The 23,749-nt window shown below is 39.4% G+C and overlaps 1 protein-coding gene across 2 annotated transcripts in view; it reads right to left on the bottom strand.

Moving 5' to 3' along the window:
• LOC136856941 (GDP-D-glucose phosphorylase 1) overlaps window positions 1-23,749 on the bottom strand; it is a 149,829-nt gene that overhangs the window by 68,359 nt on the left and 57,721 nt on the right. For both annotated transcript variants that reach the window (XM_067135216.2, XM_067135214.2), the window contains exons 4-5: window positions 20,476-20,579; window positions 7,615-7,766 (exon numbers count right to left, since the gene is read on the bottom strand). In XM_067135216.2, the coding sequence (XP_066991317.2) occupies window positions 7,615-7,766; window positions 20,476-20,579 (256 nt within the window). The remainder of the gene's footprint in view (window positions 1-7,614; window positions 7,767-20,475; window positions 20,580-23,749) is intronic.

Raw genomic sequence — 23,749 nt, forward strand, 5'->3', positions numbered from 1 at the left:
AGCCATGCTACACCTTCTTCTTCCAGAAGATTCCATACTTTGGCTGGGATATCTCTGCACCCGGGGCTTTCCCAGGCTTCATTCTGCTGATGGCAGTGGACACTTCTTCCGTAGTGATAGTGGGCACTGGGCTGTGAATGGGATCAGGTACCATGTAGGCAGTGGTGGTTGAGGGAATTCCTTGTTACATGAATCCTCAAAATATTCCTTCCAGTGACGTAGTATATCATGTGCCTTTTGTAGCAGGAACTCATTTCTGTCTTCGATGTTGATAACATGACCTAGATCTTGCATGACTTGATTGTGAGCACGGGCAAGTTTGTAGATTCTATTTGTGCTACCAGCCTTATCCAGTTCATCATAGATGACTCTGTAAGCTGCTGCTTTTGCAGTTGCTACAGCTCGTTTTGCAGTGGACTTAAGAGCAAGGTACCTTTCCAAATCCTCCGTGCTGCATGTCTCATGCCATGTCTTATAAGCAGCCTTCTTTTCCTTGGTTGCCTGCTGCACATAATCATTCCACCTCCAGGCCTGCATGTCAATAAAGCGTCTGTTTGGTTTGGTGACACCTAGGTGGATGTGGCACGTCTTGATGGATTCAGATAGTGTGTTCCAGCAAATGCAGTAGAGATAATATAGAACAGTCTGCAGCATATCACGGGACAGCATTTGGATCTCTGTCTAGTGGTGTGACGACCTGGAGTTACTGATTCTGTCGTAAGAGCAAGTGTATTAGTTTGTGAAATTCTTGGTGTTATTTATGTGTTTGTGGTAAGTTAAAATAAGTAAATAGTAGCGTGTGTCATTAATTTATATCTCCTCTCAACATGAGTTGAAGGATATGTGCTGTGTTTGGCTGCAATAATTATGAAGTGCAGAAGGATTTGCGCTCTTTCTTCTGTGACCTTCGTGACAAGAAAATGTAAGCAAATATTGTGTTGACATACATATTCTTCCAGTGAAAAAGAGATTTTTATAGTACTTCCTAAACTTCTGACCTGCACAACCCATATTTTAACCGGTTTAAAATATAATGAGCTTATTTTATTGTGAAGTGCAGCAGTTAACCTTCAATACCGCAGTGGTGTTGTGGGTGTGATCTGCGGGTTTTGAAGTGTCAGAGAAGTGATTTGGATAAGGTGTACAAGAGAGAAGGGTTGTTACGCTTGAGTAGTTATTATAACATCTGTTCAGATCAATTCCAGGCTGGCAACTTTAGAAATCCCTGACTATACAGCCAAGGGTATGTTATATTATCACTCTAATTTTATGTAAATATTCCTCAAAACATAACTATCGACAACATTTTCATGCTTTTCTGTCTTTTATCCCTCTTCTCAGATTAAAGCCGGGATCTGTACCAACACAGAATCTCCCAAAAATTAAGACATCAAATGCTACCGCCCCTTCCAAAAGGGGTAGTCCTTCAAAGAGAAAAGGACAGGAATATGCCAATCTGTTTATTGACAAGTGTCTTATTGTGATGAGACAATGTTTTTTAAAGGAGGAAATAGACAAATCTAACCGTAAACACTCACACAGAAACGCTAAAGCAAAAACCGAAATGGATAAATGAAAGATCAAGTCCTTTCACAGCAGTGCTTTTCATATCTTGAATATATATCTAATTTCTATCTTTAAATAACAACCTGTTACATAATTCTTCTTTCAATTATCCAGATTTGCTTTAACAACTATGAAGTTAATATCTTAACAACACTTTCTTTCTAGACGTAATTTATTTATCCATTTCCGTGTATGAATTTCCATTGATATTTGAATTTAGCGTAAATTTCCACGTCGTGCCACTACGAGTGCCACTTCCAAATTGTCTCCCATTTTAACTAGGTTAAATCCGGAAGTGTCCTGTATTATCTATACTGTATTTGGTTCCAGCCATCTTCTACGGATGACATTGTAGAATTTGAAATCGATCTCAATGCTGCTTTGATGGTAGCTCGATGTTCTACTTATTCTCCATCATTTAATGCGTTCAATCTTCGTGCTGGACCACACAGATACATAATCTATATGAGCTGTGGCATCTAATACAAGTAGTCTGTGTTGAGGAGCAACACAGTCATATGGGATCACTTTCGTATCCTTCACCATCGCACAGTCTCTTCGCCTTGTCAGCCAGTAATCAATTTAGGACATTTGGCTTCCACTATAGTAAGAGATAAGGCGTGAATCCCGCTTTCTATAAAAAGTATTTACTAAGAGACAGATCTTACGCTTCAGCAAATTCTAGGATTCAAATGCCATCACTGTTTAAGCAACCATATCCATGGCTTCCATGGTTTCGTTCAAATCCGTCCCTTGCATGACCAACATGTCCAGTAAGATCTCCACCAATGAAAATTTCACTATCATCAATGGCTTAGATGTGTGATTAGAGAACATTCCAAAATTTGACTTTCACTTTTTCAAGGGAAATAGTACGTCACAACTCAAATTAAACTTGTTCTCAAGTTGCCCTTCACTGATATTAGGCGGTCGCTGACGAATCATTCTTCAGAGATGCTATCGCGTATCCACTGGTTTATAATCACACCTACACCATTTGCACTTTTCTTACCACTGTAGATTAGCTTGTAGCCTTCTCTGATCTCTCTTGATTTTACACCTGCCTATCTGGTTTCTTGAATGCAAGCATGTCCACATTTCACTGCTTCAAAGAGGTGGCCAGTTCTCAGCTTCAGCCTGTCATTGTCCCAATGTTGACAGTGGCTAGTCTGATACAATTTGATGTCTCTTTGTCTAGCTTCTTTAGCCAACATCAACCGTGCATTGGTAGCCCTCGTCCATTTTTCACATCATTTGGGCGAAAACAGTGCGCGTTGTTTAGAGGTGATGCCCTAGCATTTATAACTGAATAAAGAGGAGTCAACTGCATGTTGATATGAAACTGCCAGGGTTTTTTAAGACCGTCCCTAACATGGGAACAGACCCTTTTGCAGCCGCTCCTAACATGGAGTACACACACTGCATGGTGGCTTTCAGTGGCATTTTCTCCAACTGAGGGACCACCATCCTCGCAAAGGAGCTCCTTCCCCCAAAGCAGTTGGCCCCTTCAGGGCGTCAGGTTATTTCCAGCCACCTAACACTTGGTGTAGAGATGCTGGGTGCAGAGTCTACTCTATTACTGTAGCAGGACGAACCTTGGCCAGACATTGTTATTGTTCCTGTTGTTGTTGTTGTTATTATTATTATTATTATTATTACTATTATAAAAGAGCAAATTGGTTTTAAATAATATAATAGAGGAAGGAAAATAAATATTTATGAAAAAAATCCAGACATAGAAATCAAAACCAGAATCTGTATTCCAAGAAGTGTTTCTGAATTTAAAACATCATAGGTGTAAACGTGTCATCCGATTCAAAACTAGCCGACATGTCATGAAGCATTCTGAGTTATCCCTGCTGGATCCCTGATGGATATTAATGGTTTCATCAAGGAACCAACTAAAGGCCTTTGAGTTACCATGGGTAGACCACGTTACCAAAGACAGTCATCTATCATGCTAAGAAATCATGCAAATTCTTTACCCTTGCAAAATACAGGAAACCAGCCCATTTCAGCCTTTTCCAAAATGACAAATACAGCCTCATACAACTTATCACAGAAGGTAAGAAAGAAGGAAAATGTGCACTTGAGAAGAAGAGATCAACCAGGTGCAAAACTAAGACAGTGGTTCAACATCCACAATACAGGAATGCTGATAAGAAAAAAAAAGGCTAAATACGAAAAATTATACTATGATTGCCACCATCTCTGAGAAGCAGGGAGAAGAAAAACAAAACATCCTCATACTTACTTACTTACTTATCCGGCGCTACAGCCCAGTGTGAGCCTTGGCCTCTTCTACGATATTCCGCCATCTACTTCGATCCTGAGCGGCTGGTCTCCATGGGCAGATGTTCATTGCCCTCAAGTCAGCTTCAACTTCATCACTCCATCTATTACGGGGCCTTCCTTGTCGCCGTCTTTTGTCTACTCGGGATTTAACTACTTTTCTTGGCATTCGATCTTCCTCCATTCTTTCCACATGGCCAAGCCATCGCAGTCTCTGTGCCTTAATAAATCTAACTATATCCTCCTGGTCTAGTATGTTTTGTATTTCAGCATTCGTCCTTATCCTCCAACCATTCTGGTCTTGAATTGGGCCATATATTCGTCTAATAATCTTTCTTTCAAATATCTTTAACTTATTTGCGTCATCAGATAAAAGGTTCCAGGCTTCTGAGCCATATGTCACTACAGGTCTAATAAGGGTCTTATATATTTTGAATTTTGTAGGTTTAGACAATAGACGAGATTTAAATAATGTAAGATTAGCATGATAGGCCCTGTTTCCAGCTATTATTCTACGATGTATCTCCTCACTTATTCTATTATTATTTGTCAACATGGTTCCCAAATACTCAAAACTTCGTACATTCTCAAAATTATGTCCGTTTATTGTCAGATTATCTTGACTTCTTCTGCCCTCTATAACAGTCACATGCATATACTTAGATTTACTGTCATTCACCTCTAATCCCATCCGGTTTCCTGCTTCCTCCATTTCAAGAAACATTTCCTTCAAATATCTATCATTCCTGGCCATTAACACTACATCATCTGCATATGCACAAATTTGTTTAGATTTATATACAATATTTCCTGTATCCATTATTTTTTCAAGGACTTGGTTAATTGCCAGATTAAACAAAGTAGCTGAGAGTGCAACATCCTCATACATTTGCTTTTAAAAACCTCATGGTTTCAGAACGGAAGGAAAGGGAGCCAGGAAGAGCTAACCCAGGAGTTCAGTTATACAGAAGGGGTCTGCACTCATTATCTTTTTTCCTTTCTTTATTTCTTTCTTTCTTTCTTTCTTTAAAAATCTACATACTGTACCATCTTGATGACTTCTATAGGAGAGGATGATTGAACTGGGTTGAATAAATCAGAAATGTGTTGCCTGTTGTAAGTTTGTTCTGTGCAACTTTCTTGTTTCTGCATACTATAGCCTTTCAGTGGAAAATTGGAGGCCCTAATATCTACTGAAACTGTTTAGATACAGTATTTATGAATTTCAATGCCTAATGTGATATTTCTGCAGTGAAAATAACAAATGGAAGCTAGAACTAGAATTTCATTGAAAGGTACTGGTTGTCAGCAATCCAATAAGTATTCTTCTACAAGACAGAAGGCTGGTTATGGTGCATGGTGTACAGTGGCGTATACTGAGGGCTACCAAGGCTATCGGTGAAGCCCTAACCTCAAATGATAACGATAGAAATATGAAACACATTATAATGTACGCATCTGACATATTGTTCCATATACAAAACATGAAAGCAATGAGACAAAATGTCGCTCGTATTTCTGAGTGCAAGGCATCGGAGAAAGATATTGCAGCCCAGGCAGTGTGTCCTCCCCTCGCCCCGCCCCGCACGGCTTGTGCTGCCGATTGCCCGATAGGTGCGGGGACCAGGAGGGATAGGTGTGCTAGGCTTCGGTCCATCAGATCGCCACTGCTAACGAAGGAGATATAGCTCAAAGACTCGAAGTTCTCCGGAAGTGTCCAAATTAATGCATGCGTTCCTCATCGTATATACTTCCTCAACTCATACTTCTGACTTTATACAGATAACAAGAGTGCGGGTATTTCACTCTCTTTTGTTTAACATCCTTGTAGAAAGACACTGCAGGCTACTGTTATAGGAGTATTATACTTTTCTTTCTATAGGTTGATCTGCTAAAATGAAATTCAATCTTTCAGGTTTAGTGTTATCTTTGTTTGGTTAGAATCAAACCTGTGATCATGGGTCGGACACCACCACTGATCTCCCAAGAAAGCTAGTAAACAAGTCAACGATGGGTACGACTGCTAGTAATGCTGTAAAATTCAAAATTTTTATAATAATAATAATAATAATAATAATAATAATAATAATAATAATAATAATAATAATAATAATAATAATAATAATGATGATCATGATGCATGGCATCTACCATCTCCACTGATGAGGTGTTGATTATTGACAGTAGCAGAGGCCAGGGCAGTAGCTTGTAAAACAGCAATGACAACACAGCAGGCTACTCTGTTGGCTATTGGCTGCAGCTCAGAATGCTTAAGGCTCAACATTCACTAAACAAACTACCGAAAAGCGGTAACCTAAGTCTAGTGGTAGCCCACCTCTTGTTCCCAGCATCCGCCACTGATGGTGTAGTAAGGTGCCACGAGTCACTTCAATTCTCATTTAAACTACAGTATAATGTTTTAGAAATTAATTTATTTAAAATTAATTATAAATAGGACCAGAGGTCCCTTTGACTGTTACTAACTGTCACTGTAACTTCAATTAACATGCAAAATCTAATAACAATAATACACAGAAGAGAGTGAGATACATCTTCATACTGAGGATAAATAAAGATTAAAAACTAAACATACTGTAATATTACTTTTAACATTTCAGAAACATAGATTATACTAACAAGGAAGAGTACACGTAAGAGAGGATGCAGAGGATAAATTAAAGATAGTTTTAGTATGATCACTGACAGAGTACCGTTAACACGTGTTCATTAATGTATCAATATTCACATTGTATGTACCAAATGTTAGTAACTAGCTAATCTTTTAGCTTCTATTTGTATTATTATATGTATTTTTGAAGATTATTTAGGCTGATGATGCCCTAAATTAAGGATGAAACATGTCCCAAATAAATGTTATTGTGTTTATGTAACCACTTTAAGTGGAAATAAAGTACTGAATAGGTGGATTAGTGAACACCTTTATTATTTTTGAATTAGATGTAACAATAGCATTTAAAAATAAAACAATAAGAGACTCTCTGTGCTACTAATAACTGAATTCTAATTGTTGCATATATGACAAATGTCAATGAACATAAAATAGTCTGTTGTGCAATGTACTGCATAATGAGAAGGGAATGGGCACCATTGCTCACTCTATGAACCCCTTACGATAACACGCAATTCAATGGCGGATGGAAGCGCTGGTTTCGTGGGATAGGTTGAAGATGAGAAGAATGGGGTGAGAACCCACTGTCAGCACATACAGTAGCCTACTCCTGTAAAATAGCACCAAGGGGTCTGCTCAAGGCTTAGAAGTCCCAACTAAATGGACAAATTACTACCACCACTGTCAAATGCCCTCACTCTATATGAACACTGTGGAGAGGTTTGGTACTGAAGCCAGGCATTTGGCACAGAATCTAATGATTAGAAATTGTATACTCCACCTCACCTACCCTGCCAGCCAACATTCCGATGGCAACATTTTTCGACCAATGAGGCTCGAACCAGCAAACTATGGTGTCAGACCTTGAAGACTTGATTGATGCCTTAATGACCATGGCCACCAGGCGGGCAGTGTACAGCTAACTGTAGAAACCATCTGAACCGCAATCAAGATAGCACAGCAAAATTATTTCAGTAGGTCAAGATTCTGTGATCGCTGTACAGAAAGCACCCTAATTCATGATAATACTCTCGGTGCTCTACATCGTCATACAAAAATAACAATGCTATAAAAACAGAACCCAAAAGAAGCAAGAAAAACAAGATTATAAAATGTGGAATACCAACCCGCAGAATGTCTTCTAGCCCAGACATATACTCGAACTGTATCCAAGACGTCAGATTTCACATGCTGGAAGTTGAATAGTTTTCCCCGTGTCATATACACATTATGTGCAATATTTTCATTCTGCAAATAGCTTGTCAGTTTATAGACTGCCCTGTAAAAAACGAGTATCAGATATACAAATCTGGGCTATATCATGTGAATACTGGACAAAAAATACCATTAGAATAAAGCATGTTATTTAACTCTCTTAATAAGAATGGATTCCATCAATAGTACTGGAAAGAAGTAGAAAAACTTCCTACTAACTGCGTTCACTAACAGTGATATTTTTTAGAGAATAATCAAATGTTCATTGTTCTACCTCTGAACATCCAACCCACATTTCTACAGTGCTCCACAACTGATTTTATGGCCACGCAAAATTCAGAGAGAGAGAGAGAGAGAGAGAGAGAGAGAGAGAGAGAGAGAGTGTGTGTGCACGTGTGTCCAGTACATGGGCTTAGCTGTGGTTGAGTGAACTGCTGTAGGGACAACACTGCAATGAGAATGGTCTTAAGAGATGCCAAAGTACTGGCATTTCACACTAGAAGAGGGCCTGCAGTAGATCAATAAATCTACTCCACAGATCGCTTACAGTTAAGCACCCTTAAATATTAACTACTAATGGTAGAATTCAAATCTGCGACAGTCAGCATATGAGGCAAGCACCTAACCAACTGTGTAATACAACCACCTACCCTACGTTTCACTCCAGAAATTCAAAACCATGATAAAAACCCCACTTAGCACTGATGTTCCATTTTTCTATAGATAGGATATACCCTAAAACTATAAATATTTAACCCAGTTGTTACTGTATGTGTTAGTATTATAGTTTTCCATACCGTCACGATGGAGGCCAAGGGTGTGGGGACAAGGAGGCATCAATGCTGGCGGAATGGTGACAACATGGACGTGGCCAGTGGTGAGAAAAACAACAGCCATGGCAAACTGTTGTGGTATATGATAAGGAATTTCACCGAGCTCCTTTGAGATGCTGGAAGCAGGCTCAAAATGGAGAGGCACCGGAGTGATCTCGAAGTGGAAACTTCGTGCGAGTCAGCCATGAATTATTCAGAAGTGCATCAGAAACTAGTAAGTCAATCAGACAGTCTTCGCTTCATGAAATTCAGAGCAGTGTGCAGATCGTATACTTGGACTTAGTTGTGTTGCACAGTGAACTGCTGCGGAGACAACACCGCACTGGAGAGACCCTGTTAGATAGCAGAAGTTCAACGCGCCAAAGGACTCTCGGCTGTGTTAGTGAGTACAAACTTTTTTTTTACCAGTGGTTTAACGTCGCACTAACCTATCAAAGGTTTATGGTGATGCAAAGATGGGAAAGGGCTGGGCCTGGGAAGGTGGTGGCTGTGACATTAATTACGGTACAGCCCAGCATTCACCTAGTGCAAAAGTGGGAAACCATAGAAAAACATCTTCAGAGCTGCCAATGGTGAGATTTGAAACTGAGTGCAAACTGTTGAAGTGGAAAACTCTAACAAAATTATATTAATTGTACATAGTAGTTTTAACAAATTTAGTCAATAAAAAACACACTACCTTTATGAGTAATAATTTTTGTTTTAAGGACCCTGACAGCCCACAAAAATATATTTGGCCTGGGTTCGATTCTCCACTGTCACAAGAACAAGAGTGGTTTGAAAGTCTGAAACAGGCTGTATTAAGTCAGTTAAATTAATAAACCTCATTGTTTGTCCGTATTGAACCAAGATTACAACTTTTATTATAATTTGGGTCCACCTCATTCAATACACACCGGGCGAGTTGGCTGTGCGCGTAGAGACGCGCGGCTGTGAGCTTGCATCCGGGAGATAGTAGGTTCGAATCCCACTATCGGCAGCCCTGAAAATGGTTTTCCGTGGTTCCCATTTTCACACCAGGCAAATGCTGGGGCTGTACCCTAATTAAGGCCACGGCCGCTTCCTTCCAACTCCTAGGCCTTTCCTATCCCATCGTCGCCATAAGACCTATCTGTGTCGGTGCGACGTAAAGCCCCTAGCATTCAATACATAAAAATAAAAATTGTATTAAGTTGTATTAAGTCAAACAAATATAAGTGAGAAGAGATGTAGGCTAAATTCCTATTCTTCACCCCCTTCAGAAGATATTTTCTGTTCTTTCTTCACTTCAACATCAGGGGAATGTTGAGATGATACCTAACACACAAGCCACAGCCAGTTCTTTTTCAGTGCCAGCTCAAAAATATTACTTATACAAACACCACAGCCACACAGATTATCAAGCATATAGAAGAACCTTTTTTTATCAGGATCTCATTAACCGCTCAAGCCGGCTCAACGTGTATGTGTACGGGCCTACAAAACATAAGGCAGGAGCGGTTTGACGTATACCTGTGCGGACTAGTCTAGCAATGTTTTTGATGTACATCTGCGTGCCAACTGTTGGTTGTCAACGTGAACTTTTAGCACAGCTCGCAGCACAGGGTATCAGTCAATACAGGGGAGTAACTTCTACCATAACAGGGCACTGTGTTGGCGTGAAAAGAACTTGTTTCATCAACGTCGATTGTTGTAAACAACATGGTGGCCTCCTCGCATGGTCTGTATTTATCTATTGCAGCTCTCGAACACATATTAGGTGAAAGTATTGATGAGAATAATTCGAGTGATAATGAAAGTGTTAGTGATGATGATTATGCACAGCAGGAAATTACGTGTAATGTACATAATGATAGTAATATAAGTGAATGCTTACCCAAGTGGTCATAGACACCCGTTGATTCAAATTTTATTCCAACGAGAAGTATTTAGGCACTTTTTTACTTTGCATTCCCTCTTTTTGTATGTAGATACAACATCTGCATGATATGAACTGCGTATCCACTTATTTTGCACAAAATCCGAGAAGACATTTACAAGTCAAAACAATGTTTTTAACAGCATGTACAATTGTGATATTTTTCTAAAATTTATTACCGCTGTACGGTAAAACTTGGCCAACTTTTAATATCGGCTTGAAAGGTTAATCAGATATTATTCAGACTGATAATATACACTCACCAGCAAAAGTAGCAACACACTACATATTTCAGACAACATTTAATGTTAGTCCATTTGAAACCTGGTAAAATTATAACATTACAACAATATGGCAATTTCTTCTTCTTCTTCTTCTTCTTCTTCTCCTCCTCCTCCTCCTCCATTTCCAGTCTACTGGGTCATGTTGTGAATCAAGGACCTCCACAGTTTTCTATCTCTCCACCACTCCCTTCATTCCTCCAATATTTCTTCTATTTTTACTCCTGTCTTCTCTATACTCTCCTTCACCACATCTGTCCACCTCTTTTTAGGCCTACCCCGTTGTTTCCTCCTATTATTTTCTCCATAAATACAGTCAAACCTTGATTATCTCGAACCTCTATTACTCAAATTTTCAGTATCTCGAAGTACCTTCAATTTCCCAGCCATTTGTCCTATTCTTCACAAGTATTTATTTCTCTGTTACTCGAAATTCGGTTGCACAAATTTCTGATTTCTCGAACCAAACGTTTCCTCCCCTGAAGCAAAAAAATACTCTAACTTGAATTTTGTACAACACTGACTGTGCAATACAGCATTTGTAGTTTTTGAGGAACAGTTAACAAGTAAAGAAAGGGTTGCGGTGATCGGAAAAACGGCGAAGCCTTGTTTTTCGGGTGTGAATTCATTACCAGTCACAAATGAAAGCAACCCTGGAAGTCATAAATGAAAAGCACCATTTATAAATCTTGGCTGCATGGTTTCGAACCTACATACAGAGTCAGACGAATATAAATTATATTGTTTCTCACAGAAATAAATGTTGAAAATTAAGTGGCAGAAAAGAAGGTCAACAGTAAAAAACAGAAGAGACTAACGAATTTTTTCCAGAGGTGTAAATGTAGATATGTTTCTTATTTTACTACTGTATGTACTCTATTCTATCTTCTAATAATAATAATAATAATAATAATAATAATAATAATGTTATTTGCTTTACGTCCCACTAACTACTTTTTAAGGTCTTCGGAGACGCCGAGGTGCCGGAATTTAGTCCCGCAGGAGTTCTTTTACGTGCCAGTAAATCTACCGACACGGGGCTGTCGTATTTGAGCACCTTCAAATACCGCCGGACTGAGCCAGGATCGAACCTGCCAAGTTGGGGCTAGAAGGCCAGCGCCTTAACCGCCTGAGCCACTCAGCCCGGCTATTCTATCTTCTAAAAGGTTACTTTAATAAGGGTCATAATTAAAGCAATGCCATAAAATACGAGTTTGTTAGTATATTTTTAAATACTGTAAAAAGTACTGTATTCCGTATAAGCCCGTAGATACATATGATTCAATTATGCGTTATATATGCTTAAAAACTGTATTCTCTATATGTCGAACTTTAAGTATAAATAAAATTTGGCTCCCGAGGTGATTCGAGATATCAAGGTTCAACTGTACTCGCTTTGGAACTCTACCTTCTTCCACTCTCATCACGTGTCCATACGATTTCAGCTTACTGGTCTCTATCTTGTCTTGCCGTTTAGGAAATCCCATTCTCTCTCTGATTTCTATGTTTCTGATTTTATCCCTTTGTGTCTTCCCACCCGGGGCGAGCCTCAGCTACCCGGCGGGTCGCAGGTGGCGGCTAGCGAACGGCCCTCAAATATGGGGGTTAGCTGTGAATAAGGGGAAACCCGAATAAGCAGTCCCGGACCGAGGCAAAACTGCTGCCTTGCAGAGAGGGAGGTACCTCAAAGGCTAAGGAAAGAAACCCTGACAGAAAATCTAGCAGGCCGAGGGCTACGAGGGAGGCAGACCCTCCCACAAGGTTTTGGAACTAGGGCTGATAACCCAAGCATCCGAGAAACAATTATTAAAAGAAATTCCAGAGGGGAAACCGGATTGATTAAAATGTTGATGACCAAGCGAGGAAAAAGGACTATGAACATGGCAACCTAGAACGTACAGAGACTAGCTGGCAAGGAGTTCGAACTGTTGTCGGAAATGCTAAGAGCAAGGCTGAACATACTGACAGTAACAGAGACCAAGAAAAAAGGCAGTGGGTGTGAACAGCTAATGGAACCAAGCAGTGGTGAAAGGCTTTTAATGTTTCATTCAGGCGTGGACAAGGAACAGAGAGCAAAGGGAGGAGTCGCCATAGTTATCCCAGAAGGCTACAGACATTATGTCAAGTGCTGGAAATTCATCAACGAAAGAATGATGTCGGTGACTTTAACTCTCAACAGCAGCACCAATGAAGACACTACTTTCATTGCCGTATATGCACGAAATGAAGATGACATCTCAAAGAGAAAGACAGGTTTTATGATGAATTGCAAAGAACAGTAGATGACACCATGGGAACCATTTTCGTCGTTGGTGACTTCAATGGCAGGGTTCGAAACAACAAAGATGGAATGGAGGGCCTGCTTGGGAAATACGGAGAGGTTCACCAGAATGACAGTGGGAGAAGACTCCTGGACATGTGTGCAGGCAATGACTTTGTAATAGCAAATACTATGTTCCCACACAAAGAAGGACACCGCTACACAAGAGAAGTCGCCAGCCGCAATGAGAAATCCATCATTGACTACATCCTAGCGCCACATAGCCAGTGGAGATATATCTTGGATGCCAGAGTATACAGAGGTTATGAGATTGGAAGCAATCACTATTTGGTAGTTATACTGCTTCAAATTAACATCAAGACCAACAACTCAGTTACCAGGAGGAAACTTAAAGAAAAAATAAAGGTGCATGAATTGAGAGAAGAGGCCACCCAGCAAGCATACCAAACTGCTGTGAAACAACGGATTGATCTACTGGAATTGCCACCTGCGGGAGAAGACCAACTGGAAGAGACATGGTGCCTGTTCAAGGAGGTAATCCTTGAAGCTGCAGCCGAGGCCTGTGGAAAGACTAGGGGAAGGCAACATCAGAAGAGGACACCATGATGGACAGAAGAGGTGAAGGAAGTAGTCAGGGAGAAGAAGGAATTGTGGAAGAAATACTTACTAACTAAACACCCAAGTGATCATGAGGTCTACAAAAAACAAAGGATTGCAGTGAAGAACGCAGTGAAAGATTCAAAACAACAGTCGTGGGAAAAGTTCGGAGAAACAATGGAAGGAGACCTACAAAATAACCAAAAGCTGTTTTACAGGGTACTGAAATCTTCGTGAACAGAGAAGCAGTGTCCTCTCAAGTTCATAAAGGACAAAAGCGGAAACTTCCTCAGACGTGAAAATGACATCATGGAATGGTGGGAAGAACACTTTCAAGAACTACTCGGAGGAAATATGGAAATTGAGGATAACGGTCAAGCAGGAGGAAAACAGCAACACCAAGAGGACGATGGGACCTGTGAGGAATTACGTATTGAGGAACTAAAGCGTGCACTGATGAAAATGAAACTAGGCAAAGCTGCAGGCCACGACCAGATAGCACCTGACATGCTCAAAAGTGGTGAAGATTTGTTCCACCGTATTATCAACCTGGCCTGGAAAACAAAGAAGGTACTAACTAACTGGGAGTACAGTGTCATTGTTCTAATATTCAAGAAAGGGGACAACAGAGATTGCACAAACCATCGTGGCATATCACTCCTGAGCGTGCCGGGAAAAATATATGCAAGGATCCTGGAAGATAGATTAAGGCAAGTTGTAGAACCACAGTTTGATGAAGTGCAGTGTGGATTTCAGCCAGGAAGAAGCACCCAAGATCTCATTTTCACCATCAGACAGATCAGCAAAAAACTGATGAAGTACGGAAAAAGGGCGCATCTTGCCTTCATCGACCTAAAGAAAGCCTTTGACACCATTCCGAGAGTTGAAATTTGGAAGACACTAAAGAAAAGAAATGTTGACCAACAGCTAACAGCAGCAATTCAAAGCCTGTACAGTCGATGTCAGAATTATGTTCGAACTTGTAATGCAGAGTCTCAGGTATTTGAGACCTCAGTGGGACTCAAACAAGGCTGCATCCTCAGCCCACTTCTCTTCATTACCTTAATGCATGATGTGATCAAATCGTGTAATGGGAAGGTGCAGAAATTCAAGCTCGGGCATAAGTTTCTGAGGCCAAGGTATATCACCCATTGTGCCTTTGCTGATGACATATTGTACCCTGATGAGATATCCCCTAGTTTCATGATTTGATTTTGATATGAGAAATACAGATATATTGGAATATTAAATAAATACAGTGTCAGTTTTGTGTGGACGGGAGAATTTCAACATGATCGCGACAGTCCGGCGCCACGGTAAGCTTGTCATTAAGGGGAAGAAGGTTTCCTGGTCAAAAGATAAGAGGATTAAAATCTAGAGCTCACAACAACAGAATAATTACTACAAGGAAGTGAAAGAGTATATATTTCGGACCAAGGCCGAGCAGGTGTATCGCCAATACCGAGAATATGACGTACCGGGTATTTTCACGCCCGAGGCATTTGGTGTGGCCACGTTTAACAGGGAGAGATTTAAAACTAACCAAAGCGGTGTTGACCAATGAGAAAATTTATCGTAGGCCGCAGATGAACCAACATAAGAAAAACTCAGAGTGAACTCCAGTTAGCTTCTCCGATAACAATAATTAAATTATTCCAACCACATGATTGAATAGAGGGGATTTTTGTGATATCGTTCCCATGTTGAATAATGGTAATCGTAATAAATTAAAGTAATGAATTCGTGGAAATGACCCACGCTATCTCGCCATTGGTCGAGATGGGCACGCCATCAGGGACGCCGAGTTAGCGCGCGAAAGGTGGAGGACAGAAATTAAGTGATATTTCCATGATCACCGAACGATATGAGTTCAGAATACGACACATGAATGTGTATCACCAGTGTATTAAGTAGGATAAAGCAAGAGATCCAACTCCGCCTGCATATGCCGATTTAGGATAACCAACCCCCCTCTCCAGAAGTTGACCGCGGATGACCCCGGCGGGAAATCATATCGTCCATAAAAGTCCAGTAGCAGACCTCACATCACTCAGTTCTTACCAGTACTCAGTTCTTACCAGTCACCAGTTGTGACCGAGCGGACCTCACATCACTCAGTTCTTACCAGCCACCAGTCGTTATCGGTCACCAGTCGTGTCAATCGTAATGAAGTAGTTGAGACTCTGACATGTTGACTCTGTAAGTCAGTACCTCGGGACGTATTCGAAGTCAATTAGAGCTGAAAGTACGTGAATTATTAGGAGAATGAATACGAACAGTGAAATTATCCATAGTACCGAGTGTGTATAATCAGTACAATTGTATGTTGAAATTAATGAATGTCATGTGTTTAAATAATAACTAACTAACGGAACGCCGATAGTACCTTTGGAAGGCAGTGTGCGGAGCCTGAAGTAAACACCTCAAGATAGACGGTGAATAACTATCCGAGCAGGGAATTATAGGAGCTAGGCGATGATCAAGACGGCTTGAAAATAAACCAGGAAGTGCCGGTTGAAGACGCGATACGCACCGGTTCAAATGAACGACATTTCGCCGTAATGTGTCACGACGTGTGTTTCGGGCGTATATGAAGAGTATATTGTGCGAGTGTCATGGGTCTAGGAGCACCTATAAGTGTTTTTTTTGTTATTAATATTTTTGTGTAAAATAGTGTAATAAGGTATTAATCATGGGTAGTCACCCAGAAGTGTTTTATTATGTTAAATTTGTATTGTGCGACATGATGGACGGTTAAATCACCATGGGGCCGTAAAGCCTATATCTCCTCCGCTACGAGACAATGGAATTCTACACAGGAATGAGTACACAATTTTGATATTTAGGGGATGTTATCGCGACTAAACGGGGTTCAGTATAAATTAATTATGGTTACTGAACATGGTCCGCTTCCCGAGTCCATGATTTTATTTTTTTGTTAGACGGACGAACTAATTTATATTAACGTAATAATGGGTTAGATTAATTAATTTGAGCATTTGTTTGTTGTATATAATGTAAATATGGGATATATTTCTTTCAATTAATGCATGCTGTTTGTAATACTTTGAATTAAGTTCATTTCAAGTGTTAAATTCTTTTTTTGTGCTAACCCATTTATTTGAATTTCATTCACTGCGGTGATCATTTGTATTTTAATTAGGAATAATTTCTATTAGACAGCCAGATTATGAAAGAGCCAGAGTATGGAAGATTTGTGTTGCGTACGGAAGGTCATTAAAATACTAATAATAATCATGTTTGTGAGTCGACAAAGGAAAGTAAAATAATAATAATAATATTTGGGCGTGTGCAAGTTAAAGTATAATAATAATAATGACAGTGCTTTGCGAGTTAGCCAGTGCAAATATAATAATCAATGTGGAGATGACATGTAGCGTTAAAGACTTTCATTCGCGTAGTCAGTTTGATTTTACGTAAATTTTTGATTTTACGTTTTTGGACTTTAATTTAACCATAAAAATTTTGTTTAAAAGCGATATAGGCACGTGAATTAGAATGGTCACGATATGTTAAAAGCCCAGAATGATTTGAGCCCATATTTAGAGTTGGAAGTCATGAGGGACGAATATCCGGCGTGAAATAAATTGAGCCGTATTGTTTGTAATGATGAAATAGATGAATCTCAAGGCCTAAGATGATATAAATGCATATGCCGGTGTTTAGTGGTAGAATCCACGCACCGAGGATTATTTTATGAATTAAATGTTTGAAGAGTTCCGATGAAAGGAAATGGACTTCAAATTTGAAGGAATAGTTTAGCAATCGCCGGCATTGGAGGTATTTGCCCAGCCGCGATGTGCCATAGGTTGTGAGATGTGTCTTGGGAGGACAGGTGTCCCCATATAAAATTAACGGCAGTGCGAAGTTGAAGGTACGGTCCCGAATACCGTATTGTCCCGACCGATATAAAGCAGATCTTAGTGGTTCATAACGGGATTTAACATATGTGACTAAATTCTAAAGAGTGGAAATTAAAATATCATCTTTCCATTTTTAATAATAATAATAACAATAATCATACTCCAAGTGAATCTTGTCTTAAATCAAGTGCTTAGTGCCAAGATAAATCGAAATTGTAAAAGGGGTTATGCGTTAAACATATTAAGAGTGAACTACCGTGTAACAGGCGAATTTAAGTTTTTTTTGAAAATAATAATAATAATAATAAAAACTAAGCTACTTTTTTTTTTTTTGAAGAATAATTTTTTTTTATATTTTGGAAATAATAATGATGTTGGGAGATGGAATGAAAGATTTGAGATTTTTAACTAATAATAATAATAAATAAAATATTTGAAGAGGAGAAGAAGAATAACCAATGAAGGTACTTTTTTTAAACTTATTTTTTTTTGATGAATTTAATAAGAGCGAGACGTTGAAGTATTATAGCGAGGTTGATTACGGGTTACGATAATCACGATTTCCACTATTAATAATAATAATAATAATAATAATAATAATAATAATAAAAATATTTATGAGGAAGCTGATCATTATATTGTGCGGATAATTTAGGAGGAAGAACTAACCTTCGTTTGAAACGTCGGCAAGGGTTGGCATATAATCATCCCGGATGACAAATGATAATAATCAAATACCGGATTATAATTGAAATTAATGATAATAATAAATTAATTGATGGTAGTCAAAGTATATGCTAATGATCAGACAGAGAATGGTAATGATATTATCTAATAATAATAGGAGGATATGCTAGGGACAGTCATCCTGTGTCGAATTGCTCTGAACCACATGTTGGGTTTTCACGGGGAGATAGCGATAGATCCGTAAATAACCCACGGACGGCACATGTTTGCAGGGTCAGAGCAGAGTAATGAACCTTTCCGTACGTCTTGTCGTATTGACAAGTGTAAATATTAAAGTAGCTTTTGAGTTAATGAACTCTACCTGGTGTGTTTGTGAATCTGGAAATAATAGGCTAGAGTTTGTCCGTATTATAAATTCCCGTTTTTTTCGAGGCGATAACATTTTCTACGGTGGGTGTCCGGCTCACCAGAATGTACATACCGGAAGTGTCTCATGTCCAAACGGAACGAGGAGACGACAGTAAAAAGTTACTGTCGTGCCTTCGTCGCCGAAAGAATATCTCCAGCGGTGAAACGTCCAATCATACGGATGTGAATTCGATCCCCAGTAACCAATTGGGACGAATTCACCAGATGTTTTACACTACCAGAGTAGTGAGGTAAAATCCAAATATTATGTCATTTATTTTTCAGGATTAAAAGTGTCCCAATGTAAATTTGTCAACATGTGTAGTATGCAAAATAAGTGAATAAATTGCTCCTCATTGCAATTTCAATAGGAAACAGCTTCCATATCTTTTCATTGTAGTTAGTCCAGTATGCCCATGGAATTTAAGTTGTCACTTCCCAGTCCTATTGTGGAGTCAGAATTTTGTATCCATGAATGAGTCGTCCCCCGTAACCTTAAATTTTCATGCCCCGTTCATCCCTGTGTTCATTTGATGCGCCGATATATATATATTTTTTGATATAAAATTTTTTTTTATTCGTTTTCGAACTGATCACCCCTGAGATAAATGCTAGTCTGGGACTCAGGAGGTGGGCGGGTGCAATATTGCTGCTGGGAGATTCGGAAAGGAATCTACAAAAGAACTTGTTAATCTGGGAAGAAGAGCCGGAAAAGAGGGGCATGAAAATCAACGCAAGAAAAACTCAGACCATGATGATGTCATGACAGCCTACCTAACAGCAGATTGCACTGAATGATGGTAGAATATTGGAGCAGACCACCCATTTTAAATACCTTGGAGCCACATTGCAGGAAGATGGCAGAATAGATGGAGAAATTATAGCTCGAACCCAAGGCTCCGGGCGGCTCTTCAATGCACTGAAGAGAAATTTTCTTAACAACCCTTCTGTGTCTAAATCCATGAAACTCCGTGTGTACAAGGTGATGTATCTGCCAACCTTGCTCTATGGCTGTGAAACCTGGGCATTGACCAGCAAACACGGGAGTAGAATTCAGGCATCAGAAATGCGATTTCTCTGCAAAAATTGAAGGGAAAGCGAGAAGGGACAGAATCAGGAATCAGACCATCAGAACCAGTCTTGACGTCTCACCCTTCTCGAGAAAATTGAACAGAGCCAACTACGATGGCTTGGACATGTCCAAAGAATGGAGGATAAGAGAATGGCTAAACAAGCTTTGGACACCAGAATGCAAGGAGCTAGACCGTGCGGCAAACCCAGAAGAACGTGGGAAGAAGATGTAAAGGCAGCTGTGGAAGTCAGGGGTGGGGAATGGAGGAAAGTGAAGGAGCTGGCCTGATACAGAACCCGCTGGAGGACCCTCTGGAAAACCTCGACACCGGAAGGTAGAAGAGGACCGACTAAGTCAGTCTTAATTACGCAGCGAGCGGCGAGCTGGAAAGTGAACAGTTCTGGAATGAGGCTGGATTGTGAGAGGCCTGTTGGGAAGCAGGTGATCAATGTGCCAGAGTGGTCTGATCACCGAAGTGTGTGGTATGATTGCGAGTAAAAGCTGCATTGAGTGAAAAACTCAAAATGCGAGTGAACTTGTAAATAACTATAAATTGTAGTTTAATACATTTAGTGGTCTGTAAATCATACTATATGTGTGTATAGTCATTTAGTTTTAAGGACCTGATAGCCTGCCACTATATGGAGTTATGGTTATACCTCACAATTGATTTACTTAGGTAAATCAAGCTTTAGCTGAAGTCACAGTCTACACCATCTTCAAAGACTTTCAAGACATTTTCTTTCTTAATTCCCATTTCCAATTTAGGATTAGAAGTCTACCAATCTTACAAGAATGAAAATTAATAATACAATAGTATGTAGTATGTTTACCGAGCAAGAGCAGCAGGATTACAACCTGGAGATAACTGAAAGACAAATCCTTGAGCAGGGTAGTTGATGAGCTCATAACACGGTCCACTCAGATGATTAACATCCTATAAAGAAAGAAATATTGTACTTTTTTAAATACTCATCACTTTGTTGAATGCATAATAGAAGGTTAGGATGGTAGTTTTTAAACAGGAAACATGAGATTCAAGGCTCTGTAGCATTATCCATTAAGCAGACCCTAGTTGGGTTACAGAAGTAATAAATTCCAAATGGCTACACCTTGAAAACAGCAGTGAAGCCCCTCCTCTCAGGAGATTATAGTTGTTATAAACAAAAAATACAAGGCCAAACAGACGTTGAATTCTGATTACAAGAGGTCATGAAAGAACCACACGATAAGCCTTTAATACAACTACATAAATGATAATGATGAATTCAATGATCCTTTGATTACTATCAGTCCTAAGAAATGCTGGAATGCCCAAATTTTGCAATAAAACTAGTTATGTATGTGCCAGTAAATCAACTGACAAGTCTTGCACATTTAAGCACTTTAATATCCTATTTCCCAATCGTAAGTATCAGTCTTTGCCATTTATTTCTAGGAAGACCAATGGATGGACAGGAAAGAAAACCAAAGAGAATTTATTAACAGCTGGTAAAATGTTATGGATACCATTATCCTCATTGCTGTTCCTAAATATAATTATCAATCCCCCTTCCCTACTCCCTTTCACTTGCTCATTATAGCTGAAGAACTTCAGCACACCTCGGAACTAGGTGATATCTATGTTGCTGGAATGTCTTGCCCTTGTTCAAACAATGAAACCTCAAAATGTAGTGAAGTAAGCATAAAGCATAAAGTCAAGAATGAAGTTTAAAATACATACTTACAATTTGGAAATTATGAAATTATTCTGAAATTATTTAAGTAGCTAACAAGGAAGAAGAAGTGAAGTAGGATGTGATAATTATGAGGTGACCAATACATAACAGCCTATTTCACTCTATTTGATTCTCAACTATTTTTTAATTCCCCCCACAGTACATGGTCTTATTTTCATGATTAATTTTGCACTTGCATATATGTTAACTTTCATTTGCAAACTATTATTGCCTTGAACAAAGTTAACAACACAAATGAGAATAAGGTTTTAATATGTTATTAAGTGCTCCACTTAGAATGCTTTACTTACTAAAATATTCTGGACATTTGAGTAATGTAAATATTACACATTGTACCATATAATGCAGTCTGGCAACAATAAATGAGAAAAACTAGAACATATTTAAAAATGATGCCTTTGCTGGCAGGACATAGTGTTTACAGTGCACTATGTCTTCTGGTATAGGCTAGAGCAATTTTGTTACTTTCATTGATCTGTCTCTGTCTTAATCTTGGCTTTGACAATATGAAAGTGACTGAGGCGCGAGTGATGCTAGTAATGCCATTTCTTATGCAGTCAGTCCTTGCTATGAATCGTGAGAAAATATTGCTCATAGGGTCGATTGGTGCATGCATTTCAGTGGGCTTGGCAGACTGATATGTAATAACTTCTGGCTCGGTGAGGAAAGCAACGGAAAACTACCTCACTCCTCATTTCCCTAGTATGCCTCTTCAGTGATGCCTAGGCTATCTATGATAGCTGATGGCAGAGCTGTGGAGGATCCAATCAGCCTTAGGGCTGATGATTGAACATACATACATTTAAAAATGAAACAGGATACCAACATATGCCCTCGGGTAACATTATTAATAGATTTACATTTCAAAAGTATAGACAATACATGCAAAAATAAAAACATATGAATATCCTATCAAATTCACAGAGGAATGTAGAACAATATTTTATGATTACCAATTCAAATCAAAACAGTCGGTAATTCTGAGAGATGATGTCAGGTCGATTTACTCTCCATAGAGAAACTTTACTCGCCATTTTAACTTGGCAGGGAACAGACGGTACATTACACATTTTTTAAATACTGTCCAGGTGTATTTCAACCAGCTGTGTTACTCATGGATCTGCACATCACCCCTAAAGCTAACAGGAATGCCTCAAGTCATCGGAGGCTTTTCAGGTTCACTGTAAGCCAACATCCAGGATTTGATGTACAATGGCTCCAGGTGAAAGGGGGAAGGTGGGCTGTTAGTTTATTGTGAATGATAAATTCCTCTTTTCTCTACCTGAAACCTGCAGCGTGATCACAGCAGAGCTCTACGTCCTCTTGAAAGCTCCATGGCATGCGCTGCCAAATGAGCGACAACATTACCTTGTGTACTGACTCTTTGAGTTCACTGCATTCATTCAGTACATGTTTCCCGAAATACACACTGGTGCAACATATCCACAATCTGCTGGCTAGGTTATGGAATGTAGGGACCAAAATTACATGGATGTAGCAGGGAATGAGTTAGCTGATAAGGCTGCCAAATGGTGAACAGCCAATGATTCTGGTTATGGAATTAAAAAAACAAAAGCATAGATGAAGTGGCATCTGCTGAAGGTTTGCAGCATATGACAAGAGAACCTGCAGGCATCACAGATATAAAGGTGGAACATCAGACTCACTCTAACTCCGCTGTGATGGACACTATTCAGTTTATCAAAAACAGATTTTCGAGCTGAGCCATGTGCTGCACTGCCTTAGTCTAAAATGTGTGACCGATAACAACGTAGGAGCCCCTCACCTTGCGCTGCTAAGAAACCTCAATATATTTAGTTTCAAAGCACACTTCACTTTCAATTGACACACGTGACTCCCACAATAATCTGATATTAAAAAGGAGTCCTAGAAATCAATACACGTCTACTATAGGTAGAACAACATTCCCCAGAAATAGTTCAGGATGAGGAAAGACAAAATGCTTTCGACAGATTTGGACAACAGAGGGTCTTGCCAATTCCGTTCAAAATCAGAAACCATGTTGTAATGCCCAATGTTCCACTCTCCAAATACCTTGATACAACTGTCACTCAGTAACTGCCATATTTTTGTGAGCTATTTACTAGAATAAAATAGTCTAGAGATAGCAAAGGTATAATTGCTGGACCTACAGCAGCGACTACACTGTTTATGGCAATCACAAACGGAGTTACACTTAAAACCAATCCCTCAGGAACTCCATTATCCTGTACATAGTATTGCAAATATGTCCTCCCTATTCAGACATAGAATAGACGGAGAGACAAAAAATTAGCAATGATTACCGGCAAGTTACCTTAGAATTTCCACTGAGAGGATACAACACCAATGTGTCCTAAACTTTTTC

This window comes from Anabrus simplex, chromosome 1, assembly GCF_040414725.1.
Source record: "Anabrus simplex isolate iqAnaSimp1 chromosome 1, ASM4041472v1, whole genome shotgun sequence".
NCBI classification, from domain to species: Eukaryota; Metazoa; Arthropoda; class Insecta; order Orthoptera; family Tettigoniidae; genus Anabrus; species Anabrus simplex.